Source organism: Sander lucioperca, chromosome 5 (genome assembly GCF_008315115.2).
Source record: "Sander lucioperca isolate FBNREF2018 chromosome 5, SLUC_FBN_1.2, whole genome shotgun sequence".
NCBI classification, from domain to species: Eukaryota; Metazoa; Chordata; class Actinopteri; order Perciformes; family Percidae; genus Sander; species Sander lucioperca.
In genome coordinates this window covers 44,624,152-44,651,892 of record NC_050177.1, presented here as the reverse complement: position 1 = coordinate 44,651,892, position 27,741 = coordinate 44,624,152, and the positions used below count along the sequence as shown (strand labels likewise).

Below are 27,741 nucleotides of genomic sequence, written 5' to 3'. Positions count from 1 at the left end.
GAAATTAATTCATAAACCATTTAATTATTTGCTCTAATAAAAAAATAGAAGTTAATAATCAACATCCAGAGGTGTGGTGGAGGATCAATCCACCTGGATTTAGGTAGGCCTATAACTCAGTCACCACACATTTCCTATTGATAGGCTAGTTATTTAGCCTTATGTTCACCTTTTATCTATGTGCATAAGCTTTCAAACTAAATGTGAGAAACATATTTACATGAAACGCTTTAAACAACTCAGAGGGCATAATTCCTTCTGACTTGATTGACACTTGTTCCAGATGGGAGGGTCAATTCTACTTCAGACCACCTAAGTCCCGCCTCACAGTGTGTATCTTGCTGGGGAGTTGAGAGGCTATAAAATGAAGGAACTTACTGTAACCGGGACGCATTCTGTAGTTAGAGTTCCCTTTGTGAACTCCCATACAGAAACTAAAGTCAGTCCAATGCTTTAATCACTGTCCAACACACAGAGAGACATCGCTGTCGATTTCCTCTCAATCTCAAGCTGAAAACGTTTCATCAAGTCGCCGGGTAGAGACAGCCGAGCCATGGCAGGGGACGGGTCGGACCAGCGGGCGCTGCAGTATGAACAAACTCTGGTAAGTTTGTCTTGTTGCCAGTCTGAACTTTGTTCAATGTGAATACAGTACGTGCAGTCTCATGGCATTAAGAGGGAAGCCAGACTCCACTGACAAATCGTTAAACGTAACGCTGTAGGCTACATGATAGCGAGCAGTGTGAATTGTGGTCAAAAGTTACAATTTAAATGAAATAAATGCGTGTTGGTGAAATATGCGTATGCCGAATTAAACAGCGTATCTCTGTAATTCGGGATTTTTTTTGCCGAGCACCAAGGGTCAACTATAAATTGTCAGATTTCAAGCGAAGTTCAACCCCCTTGTACACTCACGTCAAAGTGACCGAGGCTTGTGTTGTCGAACGCGACTGTGGAAGTGGTGACATTGTAACTTAGGAAACGTTTCTATTTTGTCTTAGTCCTCAACGTTGAATGTCTTTAGCTACTATGTATTGTTACAACAGTAAAGGGGCTTATTATCATAGCATCTGGATTTCGCAATCCTGATTCATGTATAATCTTGTCTCCTGTATGGCGAGATATTGGCCAACTCTTACTGTCAAAATTCCATGCGCTTTAAGAAAGCCTGTGTAAGTGTACTGTCAGGATCGTATATTAGTAAATTACTTTATGTCTGTTTTGAATTTAAAAAATGTGCTGATATATTCGGCATAATTTCTTTTCATAAAACATTTATTTATGTAACAAAAATATCTTAACTTTCCCAGCCATGTTGCCTTCTCCACACACCGTCTTGGTCCAACCAAAAGACACCATGGTGGGCGGGAGCGAGCAGTGTAAAAGTTTTGAAAGTTGACATTTTAGGAAATTAAATACTGATTGGTGTTTAATAGGTTAGCCGAATTTCCCATATATTCTTAAGGGTTTGTAAAAGGCCTGGAGTCATTTTTTTTTAAGATGTGCATATTTGTCAAAAAGAAAATTAACTCTCCCGTAACAGATTTTTGAATGGAATTTTGCTCATTAATATTTGCATTCAGAAGCCTGATTTGACAAATATCTTAATCTGTCTGCCATCATAAATGAAATACCTAGCCTACTACATGCAAGAGGATGAAGTCATCACACAAACAGTACAATAGCGGTGGGGTTACTGTATGTGTCAGGAGCTCAGTATGTGTAGGCTGCGTTGATATCACCCCCCACCCTCTAACAATAGATCAATTCATTGCTGTTATAGCTTGGGTGCTGTGAAAAGCTGCTGTGTACATTTGCATGCATAATTTGTTGTATGAGATGCATCTGATAGTCGTGCAGGTGTCCGGTGCTATGCTGGCTAACCTTTTATGCAGGGTACCCGAGTATGAACAGTGATTGAATTTGAGCTTAAACTTTATAAGTTACTGTATGCCTCATAACCTTTTACCTAAGGTAATTCATTTTTTTTAGCATACATAACAAGCAGGCAGTTGTTGAGATTCATACATGGGGTTTGCACACTGTTTAGAAGAAGTATCAGTTGAGTGAATGGTTTGATATTAGACCAGTTTTATATAGCAGGGGGCTCTCAAACATTTGCATGACACAGGCCCTCAAACGGACAGAGATCAGAGCTCATAACAATTTTGTCCTTGGGATCTCCACACGGGCTGTTTTAATATTAAGCAATACATTGTGTAAGTTGGGAGAGATGGGAACAGTGGTGAGGGAAAAACAATTGATTACATTTTCATTTTTAGAGAAATTACACTATTCATCATTTTGCTCCTCCTAAAGGACCCAATGAGGTTCCTAGATCCCACTTTGAGGAGCACAGATTTGTAGCGTGCCCTTCATGATGATTAAGTGTGTGTGTGTGCTTTTCCTGACGAACTTCTGTCAAGCCTAAAGAATCTGCTATTTGAAGAGACAAGTTTTATAGGCCAACTGGACCCATTCAGTGGCAGCAAGGCTTTAAATTAAGAAGGGCCACAACTGTAACACTTCATTGGGCCTCTGTTTCCTTCTCTTGAAAAAGTTTCTTTGTAAAGAGTCCCCCCTTTCTACCCCACCTCTCTGTGTGTGTGTGTGTGTGTGTGTGTGTGTGTGTGTGTGTTTTGTGTGAGAGATAACACAACGTGCGACCCGCTGATTCAGCGCTGGACACTCTGTCACCCTGGCAGGGTCTCGTGCTCGGCCCTGCGGCTCTCTGAAAGGAACGTGCAACTAGCTCTCTGTGCAAAAAAATCCATCCATCCACACCACCTCGTCTGTTAATCTCAGCTCACCCTGCTGTGCTTGGGTGATTGTTATATGAACACGATTGTGGAAGCATCTAAATGGAATCAAATAAAAATAGCTACAGTGTGAGAATAACCTCTTTTAACATAAATGAGTTCTCTCTTTGCCCCCCATCTCCCCGCCGTGGGTTGTAGTAACATGGTGTCTTTGTGTGATATTGGCAGTCATGGTGGTTGTGTGGGTTTGTTGTGGGCAGTGGATGCTCAAAGAGGCCAGTGTAGTTTGGCTGGGAGAGAGGCTGAAAGGCTGGCTACAGAAATGTTGGCAGGGCTTAAAGTAAGGAGCACTTGCAAAATAAAACCAGCCTGAACATATTGTCTGTTAACGTCTGACTGATGCATCAGTTTGTATTTGTATAAATTGATTTTTGCTAGAACTTGAAGTCAGATTTGTGCTTCTCTGTATATATGATGGACTGTATGATGTTCGAGTATTTAAGGAAAATTACATAATGCATACATTTGGCAAATGTTTACCATCATTATTCTCCTGGGTTTCCGTGTCCCGGGATCATTTGAACACTGTTTCAGAGGCTTTTTCTGGAATTATGAATTTTGGAATCAGAATTGTTTGGCTTTGAAATTAGTCACTTAAAGAGCCCCAAATATCAGCAAACGGCAGCTACAATCAAAACATTTTATTGTTGTCCTAAACAAAGAATGTAAGTGGAAACTTAAGAGGCTTGGCACAAGTTAAAAGGTACCACTCATCCACTCACTGTTGGAAGGTCACTGCAAATCACAGTCACTAGATCATTTATCTATGAACCATTAGTTACAAACTGCTGTATTCATGATGATAAAAGTACAGCACAAAATTCAATTTTTTCTGACGAGCAGAAAAATGGAAAACAATAGCTGAACGGGTTCCAGTTTTGGTGGGGACTTAAGGTTAGCATAAATTCTGTTATGTCAACACAGGTGTGTTTATGTTTCTGTTACATAAGATAAAATAAGATAAGATAATCCTTTTATTGATCCCCAGAGGGGAAATTCAGGTGTTGTTGCCGCAGCACAAGACAGAAATTAGTACAGATAGAGAAGTACAAAAAAGCTATGAAATAAAAACGAACAATAAATAAAATAAGAGTAGTTGTAGGAAAAGAGTAAAAGAAAATTTACTTTACAAGAGAAATTAAAAACAAGTTACCAGTAAAGTGGTAAGTTAAAGTGACATTTACGAGGTAAAGTGACATGGTATAGGGTTAGGTGATATCTTTATGTCATTAGAAAGTAAAAGGACCGTTTTGTGATCAAAGGTAAAGTTTTATCAGGTGTTTAACAGCATTAGTTGCGAGAGTGGGAGGTTAATATTTATGACATTTTATGTAGTGTGACAGGAATGTTCCAAAGCAATAAAAAAACAATACTGCAAGTCAAGCCGGCTTCAATTTGATTGCAAAACTGTGTGCACACGACACTTTTTTAACAGTACATGAGAACTATAGGATGGCTACCTGAACCGAGCCCGTCAGGACCCAACGGGCTGGGCCGGGTTCGGACAGATATTTAGAAATGATTTTCGGGTTTGGGTCGGGCTCGGTCACATCAGCGCGATAAGGCATTGAACATTTTAAATTTAAAACAGCTTATTATGTAGGTGCGCACCTGTGTTAACGTGCGCTTGTTGCCCCATGTGCGCTGATGCACTCATCTGTTGACATTTCCGAATGCCTTCCTACAGTTGCTTAATAAAAGCTGGCTTTCCACACAAACAAACATATGTGTCATCATATGTGGTTTTAACTGTGTCGGGCTCGGGTCGGGCTAGGACATAAATATCTTAATGCCTCATGGCAGAGCATCCGCCATGAGAGTAGATGTATCGGGTAATGTTACGTATACTTTAAACTTACAAGCAAAAATTTAGGCTATAAAGTAACGACAATGCTAATTTAGCTAACTTTAGCTATCAACAGTACCAGTCTGTGGTAAGCAAAGACTAGGATTGCCACTATTTGTTATAAATCGACCTGTGATCAGGAATATGAGATAGCAGTCAGCTTATGTTATTCAGTTGTACGGGCAGGAATACAGCAGTGCACAGAACCCCAATGGTTACCACGCATAGAGGACCTGGCGTTTACTCACGGAGCGCTTGTCTGCCAGGAGCTCAGTGAGACCCCGTGGACCCAAGCGGTATGCAGGAGAAGTGTCGCTAACTGTCTGAAAAGACCTTTATGTGGAATCACAGCATTTTATCAGATTGAGCCAATTGCCTCTAAGATTAAGAACATTTTGTAAAGTGCAGTTTTGGATGTACAGTATGTGTGTTGCTTGCCACATCCTGCTCGTGTCATTACGTCCGTAATGCCGCCTCATTCCTGGGAGTCTTGATTCAATGCGTTTTTATGTTCCTACTCTTTATCCCAGCCCTGGTGGACAGACAGCAGATTGTCACGCCTCCCCTTTTTGTCTTACTCACTGGCTTTGATGGCTTGTTATTGTTATTACCAGGCCGTATGAATGTGCTGGGTGATGGTGTGTTCGCAAGGTGACATGGTCTGTCTGGAGGTTTATCGCCAACATTGCTTTTGTCCCCCCTGCATGTTTTATGTGTTGAGTGTGTGGAGGCTGTTCAGCAGCTCTGATAAGAGTCATAAGGCGAGAGATAAGGTAATCAGCAAATACTGAGTTAAATCCACAACCACAAACTCTGGCTGTGTTTAAAGGTGAATCCCATTATGACACTTAGAACTTGCAACAATTCCATGATTTAATTCCATGTTTTACTTGCCTCCTTGGCTGACTTAGAAGCTAACAGCAGTTAAAATGACAGAACTGCTGTGACTTGCAGCAGTTGGTACAGACTATTTTATATGAAACAAAGTTATGGTATATTTTGGTATAAGGCATATTTTTCTGTCAGCAGAACTTCTGGTTTTTGATCGGCAATGTGCTAATATTCTAGGGAAGTGAAAGTGTCGGGTGGAGAAGTATGGAAACATAATAATTTGCGAGTACATATTTCCCCGTGTTTGTGTGGGCGTGTGTGTGCTGCGGCCATCTGTCTTGCTGTGACACAGAGTAATTTGTAACCCTGTGTTATTGGCCTTGCTGTGATAATTAGGCTTTATGTAGCCGCGGCCACGTCCGTTTGATGTCTGCTCGCTTGCAGGCTTAGTTGAACATTTTCCTATTTCTTGCCCTCTTCGCACATTTCACTTCATTACACCTTGTGGAGAAAGTCAAAAGTCTTTATTTTTATTTTTGCAAGACAGGTCAAGACAGTTGACCCCTGCTTTTAGTTGTGGAGAAAGGGGTGCTTGCATAACATCTGTTCAAAAGGTTGTGAAAAGGCTGGCTTTTGCTGCCGATAAGCATCGATTTTTCTCTCTCTTTCATTTTTCTTTTTTTTTTCTTTGCGAAAATGACAAATCCAGCTCTATTTAGTCGCTGGACAATGGGCATGATGGATTATCTAATTCTGGACTCGATGTGTGGAGGGATCTTGAGGAACTGTTCATAATAACTGTGACTTTGGCAAACACCTGACAAGGTGGAATGTGTTTGGTTGACTTGCTTTTGTTCTAGGATGCATTGATCACACAGGCCAGGTTCGTGCTTATGATTAACCACTAAGAGATGGAGAGAGAATAGGCTTGTCAATAGATGACAACAGATAAGCTAGTTTCAAGTGTTGGGGCATGTCTCTTGACGAGTGGCATACAATTAACTCGTCCCCTTGTTATGTCCTTAACAAATATGGATTAGAGAATAAATATAAAACGGACTTCTACGACAAGTAGATGTTGGTTCAGTGATAACCCTTAATATTGCTGGTTAATAGATGAGTACTCAGCAGTGCAGGTCAATACAGGGCTTAAATGCAGAGCAGAGTAGAAAATGAGATAAATCATGAAACACACCTAGTACATAAAGTAGGGGTGGGAAAAGATTATTGAAAATCGTATGTATTGTGATTTTTAAAATTGATTATTTCCCTTAGAATTAATATATTGTTTATTTATTTATTTATTTTTTTTACCAATGATTCATCTTAATATTTTCTGTTCATATAGTACCACTGATGACGACTTCATCATATCCCTTTTCAGCTAAACAGAGCAAAAGCAGAAAATGCAGAAAATACATGTACTTCTTTACAAATGAAATATGTCAGACTGACTGACTGAGATATGATGTGCATTCTTCTTAGAAAACAATTGGTGTTTAGAAGTGTCTCATGATATATTGTCTCTAGAAGTGTATTATTTATCTTTTTGTTTTTGTTGAAGAAGGAAAAGAAAATCGCAATACTCCATACTATCGAATCGCAATAAATGAAAATCGCAATACAAATCGAATTGGTACCTATTAATCGTGAAATAATCAAATCGGGACAAAAGCATATCGTGCCAGCCCTAACAATTAAGTCTTTAGGTTAATCTTTAAGGCAGCCATTGGTTTCCACTTATCTGACCACAGTTTAAAAACGTCAAATTCTGTACGTGCTCAGCTGGTTCAAACAAGTGGACAAATACAGCCAAGTCACCTTGAAGTGACTGCATGCCATGATAAAGCTGCTAAGTCAGAGTTGACACATCGGCGGATGTTCAGTTCACTATCAGCTGTGTGTGCTTGTGTCTGCTCTGAGATTTTCCATTTATAGAGAGATGCTTTTACATTAAACACCTTTTTGATAAAGGTGATTTTGTTGATGTATCAACTGCGTGCCATGAAAAAGATCCACACTCAAGAATGAATGCAGTCAGTCCCATTTACCTCGACTGTTAAAAAGGTTCCACTGTGCTGCATCTTCTTTGTCAATGCCCTTCACCTTGTCTGAATGATGTGTCTGCACGATGAGGTGGTGCTTAAAGAGCTGCTCAAGTGTCTCTGCCTAATTGTTTACAAGTGTGTGTGTGTGTGTGTGTGTGTGTGTGTGTGTGTTCCTCCTCCTGTGCCTTTTATTAAGTAGAAAGCTCTGTAATCAATAACGGTGAGCTAAAGAGAGGGCAGTGGCAGCAAAACTATACTACTATACTTTGTTATATTCTGTAATAATGTGTCATGACTGTGGATTATATCATATTAAATCAACTAATTTCTATTTTATGGGCCGACATCCAGCTATACTAACATATCTGCAATAAGCTAATACTGACCAATGTATTGGCTAGGCTCATTTATTGGTTAGGTTCTAATAGATACATAAAGCTTATGTATATGGAACTTTATAATACAATATGGATATATTGAAAAATCCAGAATTAAATACCAGAAAATCCAAATTACTTTATCACATTGATGCAAAAATCACATTATGTTTATTTGCAGTTTCAGTCCAGACATGAGAATTAACTTTACTTACCATCCTGTACACAGTGCCTTATTTAGCATCTGTTGTGGGTGGCTGCAGTAAAAAACTGGCTGATTATTGCTCATGCAGATGTTTGTCACAACAAAAAGAGGATGATGTGATGCTGATCCCTTCCCCAGACCTACATCACTCATCGATCAGTAAGGCCGTCTGTATCATCATTCGGTTGTGGTTTGACAGGATGATCTTTGGTGTTGCCAATCCTTATCTGCTGTCTACTGATCTACATTGTGGCTGATGGCCTCACTGTTTATGCATCTATCAGCACATTTTCCACTGTTGAATATCCATGATGATTAGTCACCAGCTCTGTTCAAACATGAGTGTCAGGAGGTCAACATTATGACACTATCAGACATCATACATTTCCTTGTTCTTATTTGGGATGTGTGGAGTAAATACCAAGCTATGCTGATGACACGCCTGTGTTGACACAGAACTCCAAAAACCAGAGAATACTATACACTGCAGGGCTGCAACTTACTATTATTTTCATTGCCAAATAATCTTTCAAATATGTCAGTGGGAAAAAGAGAATGTCAACCTTTTTTTCTTAAAAATTATTAAAACTGCTTAATCGATTATCAAAATGGTTGGTGATTAATTCAACAGTTGACAACTAGGCTAATCAATTAATCTTTGCACCTCTAAATACACTGATTCAGAGTTTTGTTTTGGTCTTTTGGCTGATGGGTGGTTAAGGACACTTAATCCTTAGCATGACAACAGTAATAATAAATAATTCCATGACCTGTAGCTTAATGAGTTAATGGGGTACTAAGAGTTAGGGATGTAACAATACACTCAACTCACGATTCGATAAGATTCACAATTTTAAGTTCACGATACGATTTTTTTTTTTAACAGAATGAAATGAAATGAAAAAATATTCTTTATTTATATAAACTTTGCAAAACCGCAGATGTGGCCTCTTACCAAAAGTGCAACTGAAATATTTTATCTGAAATAACAAAAAATGAATTAAAGATTAAAGAAAGGCTTGTTTATTGCTAAGGCCATATGGTTAAATTTAAATGATTTATATGAAATGCAATAACAATAACTTATAACAAAAACATTTTTACCAGTCATTGGCTGTTAAACGACAAAAAGAAGAAACACAAGATGGCAGAAGGGTATTTTTACAATAACAATGAATGCAACACTTACAGAGCTGGACCCAAACGCAACACTCCCATCACTGTTTATCCACAGCGGCAGCATGGTGTCTCAAGTGCAGCTAGTCTGCTCTGTGTCTTTATTCCTACCATACACTAGAAGACTTTGAACAGACTAAAGTCTGACCGCGTCTCACATCTAAAGACAATCATCTCACATCTAACGTTAAAGACTGTCATACTATGTAAAGACTGGGGATCTTGCAGGGTCACACATTGCAAGACTACAACTAGATTTGTTTTGAAAAATGTAACCAAGCAAGCTAGCTACTAGGGCTGTCCCAAACGATTATTTTTTAAACGATTAATCTAGCGATTATTTTTTGATTAATCGACTAATCTATCGATTAATTTTTCGATTAATCTAACGATTAATTTTTCAATTAGCGATTATTTTCCCATTGCTCAATTATTAACAATTTACACAAAACAAATTTCAATAAGGTTCAAATCTATATTTATTAAAATTGTTTAACACTGCACTGTTCAAGTAAAATGAATTTGTAGTGCAACCTGAAGCCAAAATAAAGTCACTTTCAGGAGGAATACAAAAATAAAAACTTAAAGTAAACAGAGCAAGTGCAAAAAGAGTAGCCTGTATTTGCTTTGCTGTCTTAAAATCCATTTCAACATCAACAAAAATACATTAAACACAAAACTTATTTTCCACCTTAGTTGTGAATCAAAACGGTTATCAAAATTAAAAAAAATTCTGGTAACACTGCTCACTCAGAGTAACATTAATAAAACTGGTTGTGCTTTTGGATAGGGGTGTGTCAGTCAGATACTCAGGATTGGTATCAATCCGAACTGTAATAATTGAACTAACTAAAATGCAAAGGAATGTAAACAACAAAGACTTTTTAGTGCTGCTGAAAGGTGCTGTAGAAATAAAGTTGCCTTGCCTTACAACCTCAGTCAGTCACCAGGGCACAGAAACCACTGTTGTGCCTGCATGTCTCAGGAGGAAGTGTCACTGCCAACGCTTTCGGCTCGCCATTAATATCATATCGCAGCAAACGCTGTCTGCGTGAAGTTTTGAAAACTGTAACCACACTTGAAACCACTTTATCAGCATTACAGTGACTCTCTGGGACTTCATAACTTCAGAGCTGACGTAGTTCTCCCGCACCTCTGCGCGCGCTCGTGTCTGTGTCGAAGCTCCGCTGTCTGTCAATATGCAGACAGGACAGATAAGCTTGCGCTTACGCGCTCAGATGCTTTTTTTTATTTTTTTTTGACCCGACGTAGTTCAGGCGGCAGGCTGCCTAAACTGCAAAGTGCTGCTGGAAACCCTGCTATTTTTAGATTTACACGTGAGTTATGCTCATAGACAGTTAAAGAAACGCGACGCATCGACGCAAATTATTTGTGTCGACGCATTTACGTAATCGATTACATCGACGAATCGTCCCAGCCCTACTAGCTACCCCTAACGTTAGCTGGTAACTTTAGGGAAAGTTTGCCGAATGAGCCTCTAATGAATCAGAAAGTTTATTGCCACAGTAGTTACCCTATGCGGAATTTGCCTTGGTGATTGTTGCATACATACATACACAAACAAACTTAATAAGAATAAATTATAATACACCTACACCACATTGGACTTTGAAAAAAAGTATTACCATGCATAACTATTATATTTGTTCTAGATAACTATTTCATATTGATACTGTAAACAGGTTTCAAACATGATGTTCCTTCACTTCCGTGTCTCTTTTGTGAAATCACTGTACTGTACAAGATTCACCTCCAGCTTTGTCCTCAGTTCATCAACCCAGAATTATAGTCGCTCTCCCTCTTGCCTGCCTACTAATTGCTGTTAGTTTACTGTTGATGGAGTGCAATTAAACAGGCGCTTGGCAGCGTTTAGCCACTGATAGAGTTGATCAGTGCTGCTTTTGGCAGCTGAGGCACAACGGTCCCCGCACTGACAGATTGGATGGCGAGATGAAAGATGCTTTGATGCACCAAACACTGGTTATCAGCAGGCATTACAGCGCTCTGTGACTATACAAGCTACCAAACACACATACTTGTATACCGCACACACATTTCGCACTAAAAGGCACTTCCAACAGGCGTTTTTCTTATTTGCAGCTCTTGAGTGACTGCATGCAGGCAGGCAGGCAGGCGTGAGATACACTAACAAGCAGGGTACGATTTTTGAAAAAAAGTTGTTTTTTGATCATGCATAACAAAACAAAACATGCAATAATTAAATCCCCCTTGCAATACCATAGATAAAGTGCCAGGCATGCCAAACACTTAAATATGCACTTCAATATTCAATGGAAAATACAGCGCTTTCAAGCCGGAGAGCCGAGTTCACTTCGCAGCGAAAACAAAATACTTTCACCCAGGAAACGCTCAGTCGTTCCTCGGGAATGTCTTAGTTTTTTTCAATTGCTTACACACTAAAATTAAAACTTTCCCACAATTAGCAAAACCTTACACTCAAGGAGAAAAACACTGGCCTAGATTTGCACAACTGTAAGCACATTGTCAGCTTCACACTTTTTGCAAAACATTACACACAGTGATTTGCAAAACACTAAACACACTTGTATACATTTGACACAGAAATTTATCATGATGTAATTTCCTTGCAGTTTCAAAGCAAAGGCTTTCAAATGAACACACCCATGAACCAATTGGTTAAACACAGCCACCAGGTGCGCAAACACGATTGCTTAATTGTAGACACACCAATCAGGTTTAAGCACTATATAAAATGCAGCAGGTAGGTTCACCTGCCTTCAACCAAAATGGAAGGAGTCAGAAGAAGAATGAGGGTGAGAGGGGGAATCCACAGAGGAGGAGAAGGAGGTAGAGGAAGAGGCAGAGGCCCAGCCAGAGGCCGAGGTGGAGGTAGAGGGAGAGGAAGACCTGAAGCCGGAGAATGTGCTCAAAGAAGAAGAGGACCAAATTTATCAAATGAAATTCGCGCAACACTAGTGGACCATGTTGTGAACCACGGATTGACGCTGAGGGAGGCTGGACTAAGAGTTCAGCAAAATCTTAGCAGATATATAGTGGCATCTGTCATAACGACATTTCGACAAGGAAACAGGTAAAAGAAAATCTGTCTACAGTTACATTAATCAGCTGCTTAACAATTTTGAACCGATTGCACAACATCGTCACAGCAGTTAACCAAATGCACCAGATGCAATACGTTGTCATCTAGGACAATGTGTCATTCCACCGCTCTGCTCTTGTCCAGAACTGGTTTCAACACCATCCACAGTTTACAGTACTATACCTTCCACCATACTCTCCGTTTCTAAACCCAATCGAAGAGTTTTTCTCTGCATGGCGGTGGAGGGTTTACGATCTCCGGCCCCAGGCTCAGGTACCCCTCATTCAGACAATGGAGGACGCCTGTGACCAAGTCAACGCCGCTGTTATGTGGAGTGAGGAATAGCGGACCCAAACGCAGAGTGAGAGGCAGGCAGGAAGGCAGGAGAAGGTTTGTTAGGTCTGATTTATTAGTCCAAACACAAAAATGAACAAAGGGAGTCCCGGATGAAGAGGCCGGCAACAAACGATTCCCAAAACAAGAAAAGGCATCCAAAAACAAACCAAGGGAGTCAAAAACCAGGGAAATACAGGAGGGGAAGAAACGGACCAGAACAGACACGGAGAACACACAAACTCACACAAACTGACGGCACCAGGACACAAAATGATCTGACAAGAGACAAAAGAAACACAGGGGCTAAATAAACTGGGTAACGAGAAGACGCAGGACAGGTGACACCAGGGCTGGGGAACAGGTGGAGCACATCAGACAATCACACAGGCGGGAAAACACAAAGTAAAGCAGGACAAGACAAGGCAGAAAACAGACTATCAAAATAAAACAGGAAACAGAAAAAGCAGACAGAAAACATGACATCAACTAAACACAGAAACTTGACACAACACTAAACACAAGGGAGGACAGAGAACACAGGAAAAACATACACAAACAATACAGACAACAGAAAAGTACGAAACCATAACAGAGCCCCCCCCTCAAGGGGCGGATACCAGACGTCCATAACAAAAAACAACCCAGAAAGGGCGGCTAGAGTCCAGGGAACAAAGTCACTGGGGTACAGGGAACAGAGAGTCACTGGGGCACAGCGCCCTGGGGCACAGGGAACAGAGAGTCACTGGGGCACAGGGAACAGCGCCCTGGGGCCCGGGGAACAGAGAGGCCTTGGCAACAGGGGACTGAGAGCAGTAACGAAGGCTGAAGCCTTCAGGCGGCCTGCGACGAAGGCAGAACCCTTCTGGCCAGGCAACTGGGGCAGAGGTTGACTGGGGTGCCAACAGGACATGGGGGCCAGGAGTCGGCCTGACCGCCGACAGGGCACGAGGGGCATGAGTCGGCCTGACCGCCGACAGGGCACGAGGGGCATGAGTGGGCCTGACCGCCGAAAGGGCACGGGGGGCATGAGTCGGCCTGACCGGCGACAGGGCACGGGGGGCAGGAGTCGGCCTGACCGGCGACAGGACACTGGGGGCAGGAGTCGGCCTGACCGGCGACAGGACACTGGGGGCAGGAGTCGGCCTGACCGCCGACAGGACACGAGGGGCAGGAGTCGGCCTGACCGCCGACAAGACACGAGGGGCAGGAGTCGGCCTGACCGTCACAGGCAAAGTCTCAAGGGGGCAGAACAAAGGCAAAGTCACTAGGGAGGTCTCAAGGGGGCAGAACAAAGGCAAAGTCACTAGGGAGGTCTCTGGGACGCCGGAGACCGACAACGCCTCAGGGGCAGTCTCTGGGGTGCCGGTGACTGGCAAAGTCACTGGCTTACCCGTAGGAGAACCCTCTGGGAGAGCGGTCGACGTAGACTCTGGGAGGTCTGTCGACGTAGACTCTGGACGACTGGAAGACTCTAGCAGAGCGGTCATCGAAGACTCTGGACGGCTGCACTTCAGCTGCGGTTCTGGGCGGCTGCACGTCAGCGGCGGTTCTGGAAGGCTGCACGTCAGCGGAGGTTCTGGAAGGCTACACGTCAGCGGAGGTTCTGGAAGGCTGCAAGTCAGCGGAGATTCTGGAAGGCTGCACGTCAGCGGAGGTTCTGGAAGGCTACACGTCAGCGGAGGTTCTGGAAGGCTGCAAGTCAGCGGAGATTCTGGAAGGCTGCACGTCAGCGGAGGTTCTGGAAGGCTGCACGTCAGCGGAGATTCTGGAAGGCTGCACGTCAGCAGAGGTTCTGGAAGGCTGCACGTCAGCGGGGGTTCAGAGTGGCTGCTAGCAGGCCGAGGTTCTGGAGGGCTGCTAACCAGCCGGGGATCAAGGGAGCTGCTAACCAGCCAAGGATCTGTGAGGCTGCTAGCCAGCCGGGAATCAGGGATGTGCTAACCAGCTGGGGATCTAAGAGGCTGCTAGCGAGCTCAGGGACACTAGGAAGCTCGGGGACACTAGGAAGGATGCTAGCAAGCCTGGAGTCAGGGGGGTTACTAGGTGGCCTGGATTCAGGGGGTTTGCCAGCTAGTCTGGATTTAGGGGGGTTGCTAGCTAGCCGGGGCTCAGGGAGGTTGCTAGCTAGCCTGGATTCAGGGGGGCTGCTAGCCAGCCAGGGATCTGTGAGGCTGCTAGCCAGCCGGGAATCAGGGATGCTGCTAACCAGCTGGGGATCTAAGAGGCTGCTAGCCAGCCGGGGTTCAGAGAAGCTGCTAGCCAGCCGGGATTGCCAGATTGGCCAGATCCAGCAAGGCAAAGAGATAATGTCTAGTATTTTCTGTACTTTTTCAGATATTTTTTTTTGTTTTTTTCTGTGATTGTAACCTGTATTGGATACCATATTTTATGTTTGTCTGTTGTTTGCTGAGCTAACAGTGTTATGCACACTACTGTAGTTAGCTGTATGAAAACTGGGACATGTTGTTGTTGTTGTGATTCTCCATGTGGACATGTTGACTGATTTGGGTATATGGAGAGAAATAAATTATATTTTACTCAGTCTGCAGCATTGGTATTGTGTAGTGTTTGGTAAACTTATTGTATATTTGCACTTTCTCTGTGTAGTTTATTTACAGTACTCATCACTGAGAAGTAGAATTGCTAAAAGTGTTTTAGGTTAGCAACAGCAGTGTCTAACTGGTTCAAACAGAACTAAGTCATATGAAACGTGTGTGTTTCATATGGTAACAAAATATGTTTTTTATGTGTATAGTTTTTGCAAGAGTGTTTCATTTTGTAAAGGGTCTGAGGTGTTCTGCTAATTGGGTGCGTGGTTGTGCTAATTGTGTGTAGTGTTTTGAAAAACCGGTCCCTGTTTTCAAAATTGTGCTTTAGCAATTGAAAAAAAACTGTAATTCAAACCACAATATTTTTCCTAAACTAGTCAGTTAAGCCTAAACTTAACTGTCATCGCCACAGGACGCTCACTTTTTCTGGCTATACTCCACTACATGGCTCCTGAAAGGACCATCATCTGGCGGTGCCTGTACCCTGCTGACCCAGTCACCTATTGGTGGCTAAACAACTAATACAACCAGCAACTGCCACTCGGATTTTATCGTTTTAACGCACTATAGACTGTTCACATTACAGCTCTTTACTTAGTTTGAAATCCTTCTATTTTAAGTATATAATGGTGTATTGGTGAAGTAGCATTGATCACTTTGACGGGGGGGATACATTTTGTCCCCACAGGGGATAAAAACAATTCAGCAGAGGCAGGGATATGGAGACCACAAAGGGGAAATCCCACGCACCACCCCAGGCAAATCGAACCCTGCTTACAAGAAATTTAACACTTCTACCCTCGCACACAGAGCAGATCCCACCTGTTTCTTTCTGCCCTCACTGAAGCTCTGCCACAGTGACTCATGCTACTCGTCATTGTGGCAGTGATGAAGAGTTGAACTGATGCTAATGAAGCCTGGCCCTGACCAACTAATCAGGGCATGGTGGATTAATCACCAATATTCTCTCTTTTTCCATCTCTGTCTCTGTTTTTCTGGATGTTATCTAAATGTGAAATGTTATGGTGTTTTGCTAATTTCATGTCTGCACTTTGTCTGCTGCTGGTGTGCATGTGTGTGCACCCTTTCTGAATTTCTCACCTCCCTTGTTGGTCTCTCTTTTCTCATCCTACGACCACAATCTCAAGTTTAAGTTTCAAGAGTGGTGTATTTCACAGTTGACATTTCAGCTTTTTTTAAACGATACCCAGCCCGAATACTTAGTTAAGCCAAACTGGAAGTTTTCTCTTTTCTTGGCAAGACCGGCCCTGTGTAGCAGCTGATTGGTTAGGCAGATGGTTGAGGTTATGCATTGACTTTGAGTGGTTAGGGTCAGGATAGCCCATTGGTCAGAGGATTGGACCTGAACACGGGAACATGGATGCATGGGCAATCCTAGTGCTTGAATGCTACGCAGAGCGTGCCTTGCAAAGGCAAGCAGTGGGATTTATAATAAAGGCACTAAGATACATAGAAAACATTTAAAAATTGGAAAAATAATAGTGAAGGTGTAATCGGCATGTACATCAGGATCAGTGTTGGGTGTAACGTAACTACTTTTTCGGGTAAACTGAAAATTTGGTAACAAAACGTAGTTCCTTTTTCAATTTGGCGCAACGTTACTTTTCCCAGGGACAGATTTGACAGCGACACTGCCTTCTCAGCTGCACGCTCACAAGCTCCACACGGGACGTGACAGAGGCTGGTAGCAGAGTAATCATGGCAGGCGAGAAGCAGCCAAAGTTAACTTTTGAGAGCGTTTTAAGCTTCGTGGCTTTTTGCTGGACGGCGCTCTGGCCAGGCAGACACAAAGCTGACAACCTCACAGATGGATGGTGTGGAGATGGCCTCATACATACACGCAGCGGACCGCTGTGGACTTGTGTCGGTTGCACGGACACGCAAGGATTTCCAGAAAAGAGGCTGCATGTGTCTACGACAACGCACGGACCATCGTGGCTGCGCGACCAGTACAAGTCGATACAGACATTACATAGTATACACTAACACCGTGTAACACTGATGACCTGCTGATGTGCATTCAACCCGGCCTGGACTCGTTCATAATGAATCAGCCGTCACTCTGTGAGTAGAGAATCCAGTCTGCAGTGTAGTTCAGACACTTCACTGATAAACCAGAGATTGGCTTATATGGTCAAAGATAGTTTTTTGTATAATTAACTTCAGTCTCTGCCAGAGACTCCTGGTTTAAAAGTAACGTAAAAGTAACGAGTAAAGTAAAAAGTTACTTTCCATAGGGGGTAACTAAGTAAAGTAATGGATTACTTTTTTAAGAAGTAACGAGCAAACACTACTTTTTAAAAGTAACTTCCCCAACACTGATCGCGATGTAGTGTCTTGTTTGCATATCCTGCATGTCTGTCGTACCTTAAAATAATTAACATATGTAATGTAAAAGAGTTACATAAAAAATTGTACTTTCACATCTGTAGTTCAGTTAATTTGGACTGAAACAAGTAAAACACTAATCATGTCATAACTCACACATTGACTAACAGACACAAACGAACGGCTAATTGCTAATTTGGCATACTTTTAATAGTGCCAAAATGTGAACAAATAAACCAATGTCTCAATGTTATCTATGGGGGCCAGTGACTGACTTTGAAAATCCCTGGTGTAGGGAGAACATGTCATAGGCTATGCTCAACTGACATTATGGCAATACAACTGTACTATACAGCATTAACAGAAAATACTCACAACAAGCCCCATATTGGACATGCACATTTTGGTCTGAGGTGGCGCATAAAGCTGTGCACAGCACATTCCAAATTAACAGAGTATACACTGCAGCTGATTATGAACAAAAAGCTCTATTACACAGTGAGATTTTGTTATTGTAAATGTGTCATTTTACAGGTGTTTCTAGTTTAAGCTCAATAGAATAAACTGTTTATGCCTTGTTTAATTCCCATGAGGTATATAAATTATGTTGTTTACAGTATCCAAAATCTCTGATCCGTCAGTTTCAGGTTCCACAGGACACAATGTGCTGCGGCTTCTGTTAGTTTTAGATTAAAAGCAGGCCTCAATGATCTACAAATATTTGAGAACAAAGTCAAAGATATACATCTTGTGATATATGCATTTTATCAACAGCGTTTCTGGAACTTTTTAAAACAGCACATTCCACTGATAGTAGTTCATACACTTGATCAACCCTGTTAAGCAAAGCATTTCAGACTTGCCAGGCTTCTGTATTAAGTAACACCTTATATTCCGTCCAATTGCACTCTTCTGAAGTCAAGTGGAAAGGAATCTCAGAACGGAAGTGATGTTTTTATTTGATAGATGTGGCACATGTCAGCACTCTATAACTGGAATCCACTGATTTAGATGAGGGACATTTGATTCAAATAGTGTGAAATGTTGCAGAGTGTTTGTGTATCTGCCATGACGATGTACTGACCCTTCCCATCACCATTCTTCAAGCAATTTCCTTCTTTTACTCTATGTAGTTATTTCAGGAACTAGAGCCACAGTGTGTCTAACTCAGAGCTTTTAGGTAGGGCTGGGCGAATTTAATATGATAGTTATTGTCTTTCAATGACATCAATATTGTTAAAAAAATCATATAGAGATTTCGTGATACATAATAACTTTGTCTAAATTGATAATAACAAGCACATTAACTCAAACATCTCATTTGAAATACCTGAGGGAATATCATTTGAAATTGCAGTTTTGGTTATGTAATCAAACTTTACATTACCACACAGTTTATTATGATTAACATCAACTGGATTACATAACCCATGATTTCACATAGGAGAGCAGATATTGTGATATATTGAGAGTATAGAATTAAGTCATTCTTCCATATTGAAGAAGGCAATAGGATGAAGGAAGGTATATATTGTTGAGCGACATAAAAATGTCTATCATGGGGCGGCCTCTGACTCACCCCGTGAGAGCATTCGCCCCATGTTGGCTGAGTCCTGCAGCGGCCCGGGTTCAAATCTGACCTGCGGCCCCTTGCTGCGTGTCATCCCCCATCTCTCTCCCCCTTTCACATCTATCCACTGTCACTACAATAAAGGGAAAAGCCCCAAAAAAATAATCTTAAAAAAAAAAAAAAATGTCTATCATGTATATTTTTCTATATTGTTTCTATCACGATGTTGAAAAACCAGCGGACAAACTGCGTTACGGCAATACTCACATCATTTGGACGACAATTTATGTAATGATCCTTGCACCGTATGTTCATTTAGCACAAAAGCTCTTAAATAAAATGAGAAAATACTCTTGATTTTCACTCTTCATTCAATAAAGTACTACACTCATTTGTTAAGTATTTAATTCACACAGGAGTATACAAAAATAGGCTTTACCATGTGGTTATTTTCTATACTTTGTAGACTATTTATTTGTTTATTGAATTACTAGAAAACATGCAATATCATGATATTAAGGAAGAAGAAGATTTTGGCCACCCAGCTATACCTTCATAAGAGGGGTGTGTGTGTGTGTGTGTGTGTGTGTGTAATGAGACAGCAGGGAGTACAGGAGAGATTAAGTTGCAAGAGTTGGCCTGCTCACTTTAACGGCTCAGCTAGTAAAAGACCCCCTCTTACACACATTAACAAACGATCACACACACACACACACACACACACACACACACACACACACACACACACACACACACACACACACACATACATACATGCCTTCTGTCTCTTTATTCACTGAACAAGCACTGTCTTGTGTACAAATATACAGCGTTATCAGTGTTTGTTATTCACTAATAGACGGTGGGGGGGGACTGCCAACGTGTACAGTATGTGTGTCGTACTGTATTTCAAACCTATCTTTAGATATCGTGACACAAACACATCTTGTGAAATGGATTTTAAGAAAAGCTTTCCACTTCATTTCTTTATTTTTCCGGCATATATAATAAGAAAAGTTCTGACTGTGATGCTGCTTAATTTAGCATCACATTACAATGGGGTTTCTTTATGTGGGTGCGACTTCTTTACTTCCTACTTTTTCTAAAGAATTTTTCCCTTTCCCCCCCCCCCTCTCTGTTTGTGTATATGCTTCGTTGCTGCTGTTTTCTGTTTCTTCAAACTGATTCTGCAACATTCTTTCCCCCCCGGGAGAATGACTGCATGCCTTTGAACGCCCCTCTGCACTACACCACAACACACGATTAGTCTTCCTACACACACACAACATGGGAGGGCACGGACGCACACATTGCACCCAAAGGCATGCGGACACACATACAGAAAAAGCGCAACATACAGCATCAAAGACATTAAACACACACTCCTACGCTTTGTTTGAAGGTCTGCCCATTGGGTCCCAGTTGCAGTGTGAGTGTGTGACTAGATTGTTAACTGGTTTGTTCTGGAATTGATCCACCTTTCACCCATCAATCTCCTCTTCCCTCCCTCTCTCTTCGCCCACTTCTTCCTTTTTTTTCTCTTTTCATTAATAACTTTTCTTTCTGTACAGTTTTTCACTCGTCAGCCATTCCATTCCACCACCAAACTGTAAATCCCGTCTCCCCATCTTTTATTTCTTATCACATCATCATGATCAAAAATCTGCTTTCGGTTGCATTTTCTTACAGTCGCTCATAGCATTTAGCATTTAGCAACCCAATTTTTGGAAAACAGTGGAAAATGACCATTACATCTTCACATTTCACAAAAATCCATGTTAAGTTATTTTGCCCTAGCCAATTTAGTGGTGACTGATGTATCCATCCCGCAACTTCATTTTCAGTCAATGTAGAAGCGGTTAGCAGTGGCAGGTTGCAGATAGTGTTGTTTTTGGCGGCCTGTTTTAATTTTAGTTTTAGTCTTTGTGTCAAGCTGTCATTTTAGTTTTTATTAGTTTCAGTCACGTTCATACTCTTTTTAGTCTAGTCAAGTTTCAGTCGACTAAAAGTCTGAGCATTGTAGCCTTATTTTAGTCAGAATTATCCATAACTATTTTCGTCTAGTTTTAGTTGACGAAAACTGATGACATTTAGTGTAGTTTTAGTTAATGAAAATTGTATTTTAGTCTCTTTTTAGTAATGCAATTCTATTTAAACCAGTCAGTATAGTAGGCGTACCTAGTAGTAGAGACGAAACCAAAATTTTCTTTTAGCCAAACCCATTAGGTTATCTTATTATAGCATTGTTACCTTACAGACTCAAGAATACATCCATTCCAGACACAGAAGACACTCTGATTTGAATTTACAACATATTTATTTTTACCAACCAAACAGGTTAGAAGTACACACACAAATTTAAATAAAAACAATAAATAAAACAATAAATAAAATAGCATCACATGACAATGCCAGAAAAAAAATTAATACATTCAAGTTGGACCTCCTTGTGGCAAAGAAATCCTGAGCACTAGTTGGCTTGTCCATCTTCTTGGGTGGTATTTCACTGGTGCTATTTCTGGAATCTAGCACAGGAATAGATACAATGTCACGAGAGATGCAGCCTCTGGAAAATCTAACTGTTGTAAATATTAAGTAGCATAAATCCTTGCTATGATTTTTACAATAGTAAATCAACCTCTGAGTGAGTGACTTGACTGTCCGTAAAAGAAAAAAAAAAAGTCTGCAGTAGTCTCGGGAAGCATGTTAATGCCAGTACCATTTGTTTAAATGTATGTATTGGTCTAGAATAAGGTATTCAAAGTCATGTTGTTGATGCCAAATTCAGTTCAGTGTGATTTCTATGTGAATTGATAAATAACAAGCACATTAACTCAAACATCTCATTTGAAATACCTGAGGGAATATCATTTGAAATTGCAGTTTTGGTTATGTAATCAAACTTTACATTACCACACAGTTTGCATTAACATGAATGACAAAAGTAGCTACAGTATTTGGCCAACAAGGGATGCTTAGTACACATGGAGTCAGTCAGTCAGGTAGGAACTAAGAACCCACTTTACACTCTATCTCACAAACAAATATACACACACATGCTTATCACACACGTTTGTCTCAGTCGTTTTCAACTCCAGTGGCTAACGTTTAAAGCTAACGTCTAAAGCTAACGTTAAAATGAGACACATTAACCACAGCCTCATGAGTTGGCATGAGCTTTCTAAAATAGAAAGTAACGTTACGTTAATGTCATGACTTACCTCAATTTCATTATGGAATGCCTTGAGATGTCTCTTAAAGGGGTGATAGAATGCAAAACCGATTTAACCTTGTCATAGTTGAATAACGACAGTTCGGTGGGTAAATAAGGCATACATAGAAGCTCAAAATCCCATTGATACCCCTATCCTCAGCAAATCTCACATTTTGAAACTGCCGCTGAAAATGGGCGAATCTCAACAAAGCTGGATGCTGACGTCAGGATCCCAAAACCTAGTCTTTGTCACGCCCCAAGATTTGCATAGGCTACACCACTGACCTGAGGTCAGCTTAGTCTTCTGAATCTAGCTAGGTCATGCAGATCTTCAGAGGTACGCTATTTAATTACTAAATTCACTTCTGAGACTTTTTTATGCGAGAAATCAACTATGTAGAGGTCAAATATCGGCCGATTTACGAAAATTGATGGCTAATTGCAAATTTTATCCGACTGTGTGTCGCAGTTCAGCAGGAGCTCAGCAGGCTATGTGACAGCGACCGCACGGCGTGTCCTACTTCATAGACTCGCTGTGAGCTAGCTGGATCTCCGTCACGAAGGGAAGCCCGCGGCGCTCCATACCCGCGCAAAGTCACCAGTTCTGGGTTACTGGACCATAAAATGCCGAGGCCCTGATGGAGCTCCAGGGCCTGCAGCTAGACGCGATCTTTAGCTACCCATAGGATGAGGGGACAGTAGGAGCTAACGAAATCCCTAATGTTCACAAAAATGCATTAAATTGAAATTGGACACCATAGTTAGCTTTATAAGACCTTGGGGTATATGCTCTATAAGTGGCGTGACGAAATTCAAACTGTAAATAGACTTTAATTATGCCGAAAGTGAAGCTAACTAGCTAGCCGCGATCTGTACACTTAGCTAGGATTGAAGGGACAGTAGCAGCTAACGAAATCCCTAATGTTCACAAAAATGCATTAAATTGAAATCGGTCTCGTTTTTATTCGTCAACAATATTGCATTATACATTTAATTATAGTCGTCACATGACCAGCATTTACATTGTGTCTCGTCTCGTCGATGATATTTAGTCATCATTTTCATTGACGAAAGCAACACTAGTTGCAGACAACATTATTAATGTCAATCAAAATATGCCAAATGTCATTCTTTGTACACGCTGTCTATCTAATGGCACCAATCTCATCCACAATCCTCCCCATCTTTGTCATTTTTTGTCACTATTTTTCATGGATGTACTGTAGCCATTTTTCTGGCCATTCAAGTTGTTGATGAATCATTTTCTGTTGATCAGCTAATTGATGATTTGACTAATCATTTCCTCACTAGAATATCCAGTCCATGATCATGGGGTTGATGATCAAGATGAAACCTAACAATGAGACAATGTATCAAATGACAACATGAACACAATGTGTCATGTTTCAGGTCAGGTCTCCGAACCACAACTTTACTGTTTTGGTTCAGTTTCACTGCTCTTATAGCGTCATTGTTGGCCACAGCACGCAGCTGTTTTGAGTGAAAAAGCTAAAAAATAACAACTTTACTCTCCTCTTCAAGAGCTCAATTAGCTGAATCTGATCAAAAAGCCACATTAAATCAGGTCAGACCAGTACATTGACCGGGACTATGTGTTCAGGGAGAAATACTGGAGTCAGATGTTTCTCAATAATATCCTACTTGTATTAAAGGTCCAGAATCAGCAAACTGATAGGGCACAGTAGCAGACACAGCAGCAGACACAGCACGTCTCCAGATGGCTGGTTCTATTGTGTGTGTGTGTGTGTGTGTGTGTGTGTGTGAACCAAGGTTATTATAGTTTTGCATTTTTCATTAGTTTTTATTTTTATTTCGTTTTGACTTTTTGTTTTCAAATTCAGTTTAGTTTTAATTAGTTTTTAAAGTGGGTTTGCTAGTTTAGTTTAGTTTTTATTTTCTGAAAATGCTTAGTTTTAGTTTAGTTTTTATTAGTTTTAGTCTTTTTTTGTAATGTGGGTTATTTGTCGGGGGATTCAAAAAGGTCAGAAAAGTATTGTGTAATAATAACTCAACAAAAACATCAAACAATTTTAGAAATATGTATTCACAATGTATTCAACAATAACACCAGTACATAAAATGTAGCCTACATATGGTCATAAATATGTAAACAGTCTACACAAGACGCAGCAGTAAGTGCAAAATGTATAAGTGACGTGTTCCAGGAAAAAAACTTAAATAGCCAACAGATTAAAGAAGACATACATGAACAGGTGTTTTGAACTTTGATTCGAGTAAAGTGACGAACTTTTTGAAGTCAATCGACTTACACAGTTGTGTAGACATCAGGGGCGTTTCCAGGACTTGAGTAGATTCGGGGCTTAGCCTGGACCCATTTAAATAAACTGAATGCAATGCAAAACAGCAATTGGCTTGCCCAGCTTGTTAATAACCAGTATATGTTCATTTTAGCTTCCAGTTTGTAGATGTAATTTAGATGGCACCAACATTTGGCCTAATCATAACTGGCCTGGCAACCCAAAGGCCAAGGTTTTGTTTCCAGATCTGTGTGGTGACCTATGATGGGGGGGGGGGTCTGGGGGTCCTCCCCCAGAATTTTTTTACATTAAACACTTAATTTCCTGCATTCAGGTGAATTTTTATGCACCTATTTCTACCTTTTTCTGAATCAATTTATGCTGGAAATATGTAAAGGGAAACATAGGGGACAATTCAAAATATAAAAACATAATGGAGTAGTTTGCAGTAAGGCTCTCAGGCATTCTGTATTGCTTTCAACTATTTATTCTCCTTTGGATCGACTTTTCTAATTATATCTGAGTCAGCACACATGTAGCCTATAATTTACTCCTCCCTCCTCTTTTGCGTCTTTTGTTGGGGAAGTAACCTCCTTAAATGTGCACATGACAATTATTCACCTCAATGATACATTAATTCATTTTAATGAATTAATAAACCCCTGGACTGTAATATTTCAGCAAGATTTCTGCTCATGTTCAAAACTTTATGCACATTCAAAATATAACTCATCCCATCTGTGTTCTCTGTGATTTGGAGGAGTCGTGGAGGAGTACTTAAACTTATGTTGTCCTTTTCTTTCACCTTATACTCAAAACGTATTGACGGTCTTGTAGCCTAGTCTCTCCTACCCGTGCTGAGCGGGCAAGGTCTCACTGTAGGTTCATAGTCTTGACTTCTCACAGCGAGACACGCGATCAGGCACACGGAGAGACGGACGGACAGAGACACACACACACACACACACACACACACACAGCCACATATAGGCTACAGTTACCACAGTTTTCCCCACTCATCCTCTCTTTCTATCGGAGAGAGAGAAAGAATTCACTCCCAGATCTCACATGTCGGGAAGCATTATTCAAATACTTAAACCCAGAAATCCCAATTTTCCAACCTGTTTATTTCATCTGATGACTAGTGCTTCACACAGCCCGGCCCTGTGGAAGGCATACTGAATGAGTGTAAAACCTCTCACAGTATATCAACTGCTGCATCTTCTCTCTCCGACATCTTTTACCCCCAAATCCCGTACTGCCCTAAATCACATTTTTGACAACTGAGATTCCAAGATGACCAAAAAGTTTAATTCTTTGAAAATTCAATGACTGGCATTCTCTAGAAAACAAGCGTGGACTATTGATGTCCCTGCGTGTTCAGGTGTGTTTCGATCAAAGAATATATGTTGGTATTTTTACAATGCATTACCGTGATGTGTGCTTATGGAGGCCGGTGTGAACAAGCAACGTTCTCTTCACTCAACAACTGAGAGTGAAGTCATTCATCCTTTCATCCTCCTCTCCTCTCCTGTTCTCCATGGAAAAGGACACAAGTAGGAGGGCTGGTACTCAGTGAGCACCCACTGGTGTTGCAATGACACCTGCACGGCAGCAGGCATGTTGATGTAATGCACCCTCTCTTCAGTTTCACACGGGAGAGAGTACATTATGGGAGAAAGAGGACCATTGTGCTGGTTAGACTGCAGTGCCACCTGATGCCACCTTAGGGCGACCCGGCTAAGACGTATAACAAAAGAAGGTGATTGAAAAGATGAGGGTGAGTGCCACAGGTGGATGTACTGTAGGGACAAAAAGCGGAGAGGAGAAGGATGATATGAAATAATGATTCCAGTTGACTGATGCTGGCGTTTGCACACTGGTATCTGATATCTGTCGTCACTATTCCATACTTTTTTCTTACGGTAGGTTTCCACACAGTGAAATTTCACTGGCGAGATGAGAGCGAATCGCCGAGGCAAGCGAAACAAAGTTGACGAAAGTTTAACTTTATTCAAATGAGGACCACTCGAGAACCAATCAGGTCCGCGTGTTTGTATTTGGAGGCGGGAGTTACAAACAAAGTCTGACCAAGATGGCGGAGGTTATCAGCGCTGTATCATGAAAATTTGTATGTGATTAAAATGTTTCTACACGAACATTGGTACTTGTATCAACACAAATTGTGATTTATATGACACACAAACTTAGTCAGGGCACATACACCACTAAATAGACCACTGTATATGTTAGTTTAAACACTCAAACTTTTCAGCTAGCCGACAGGCTAATCGCTAGCATGTTCGGACATTGGATTTCATTGTAAGCCTAGCCAGGCAGCTAGGCTACTTGTGCATTTGTTTGATTACATGTTTTGTTGGCGAACATTGACGCTTGTATCAACACAGATTTCACAAGCTACAATAGCAACAATAGCTTGCTAGCAAACTACCTGCTAGCTACCTATACTACCTAGCTTCAACCCTCTCTGCTAGCTGCCTAGCAGCCGGTGTTCTGTTGCGGTCTGGCGTGTTGTTTTCGCGACCACGCCCCCAAGGCAATATTTCACTGGCCGAAATTTGCTTGGTGTTTCGCACAAAGAGGAAATGCAGGGAGAGAAAGAGGGATATGACTTACAACAAAGGTTCCCGGTCATTGCAGTACTATGGTATGCATCTTAACCACTAGGCCATTGAACGCCCAGTCTTACATACTTTTAAAGTGCTAATACACCTTTTCTGTTGATTTGAAATATTTGCCCACTATAGCTCGATCAGTATGGGATGTTTAAAGCCGGTACAGAATACAGATATTAAACATTAGAATATTTTGAATAAATTGAAATCTAATACCAATATAACAGCCAACATTAATGTATTTTTTATAACAACATATTACATTATAATACTGTGCGTGAACAAATATGTGTTGCCAACTATGCTATTTAGTCATTAAGTTGTTGTGACACAGATATGTCTTGAGGAAGGATATTTTACAGATTAGTATCAAAGAAACTTAAGAAATGAGATGAAAAACAGT

General features: G+C 41.0%; 1 protein-coding gene across 6 annotated transcripts in view; it reads left to right on the top strand.

Annotated features, from left to right (window-relative positions):
• The first annotated feature begins 328 nt into the window (after positions 1–328).
• Positions 329–27,741, top strand: part of LOC116038902 (chloride channel protein 2-like) — a 197,285-nt gene continuing 169,872 nt past the window's right edge. For 4 of the 6 annotated variants that reach the window (XR_004897418.1, XM_036001480.1, XM_036001479.1 and 1 more), the window contains exon 1: positions 329–604. Coding sequence is in view for 5 of the 6 variants with exons in the window: in XM_036001480.1 (XP_035857373.1) it covers positions 554–604 (51 nt within the window). In the remaining variant the exon portion in view is untranslated. The remainder of the gene's footprint in view (positions 605–27,741) is intronic. The other 2 variants (XM_036001482.1, XM_036001481.1) reach the window with 1 other exon arrangement.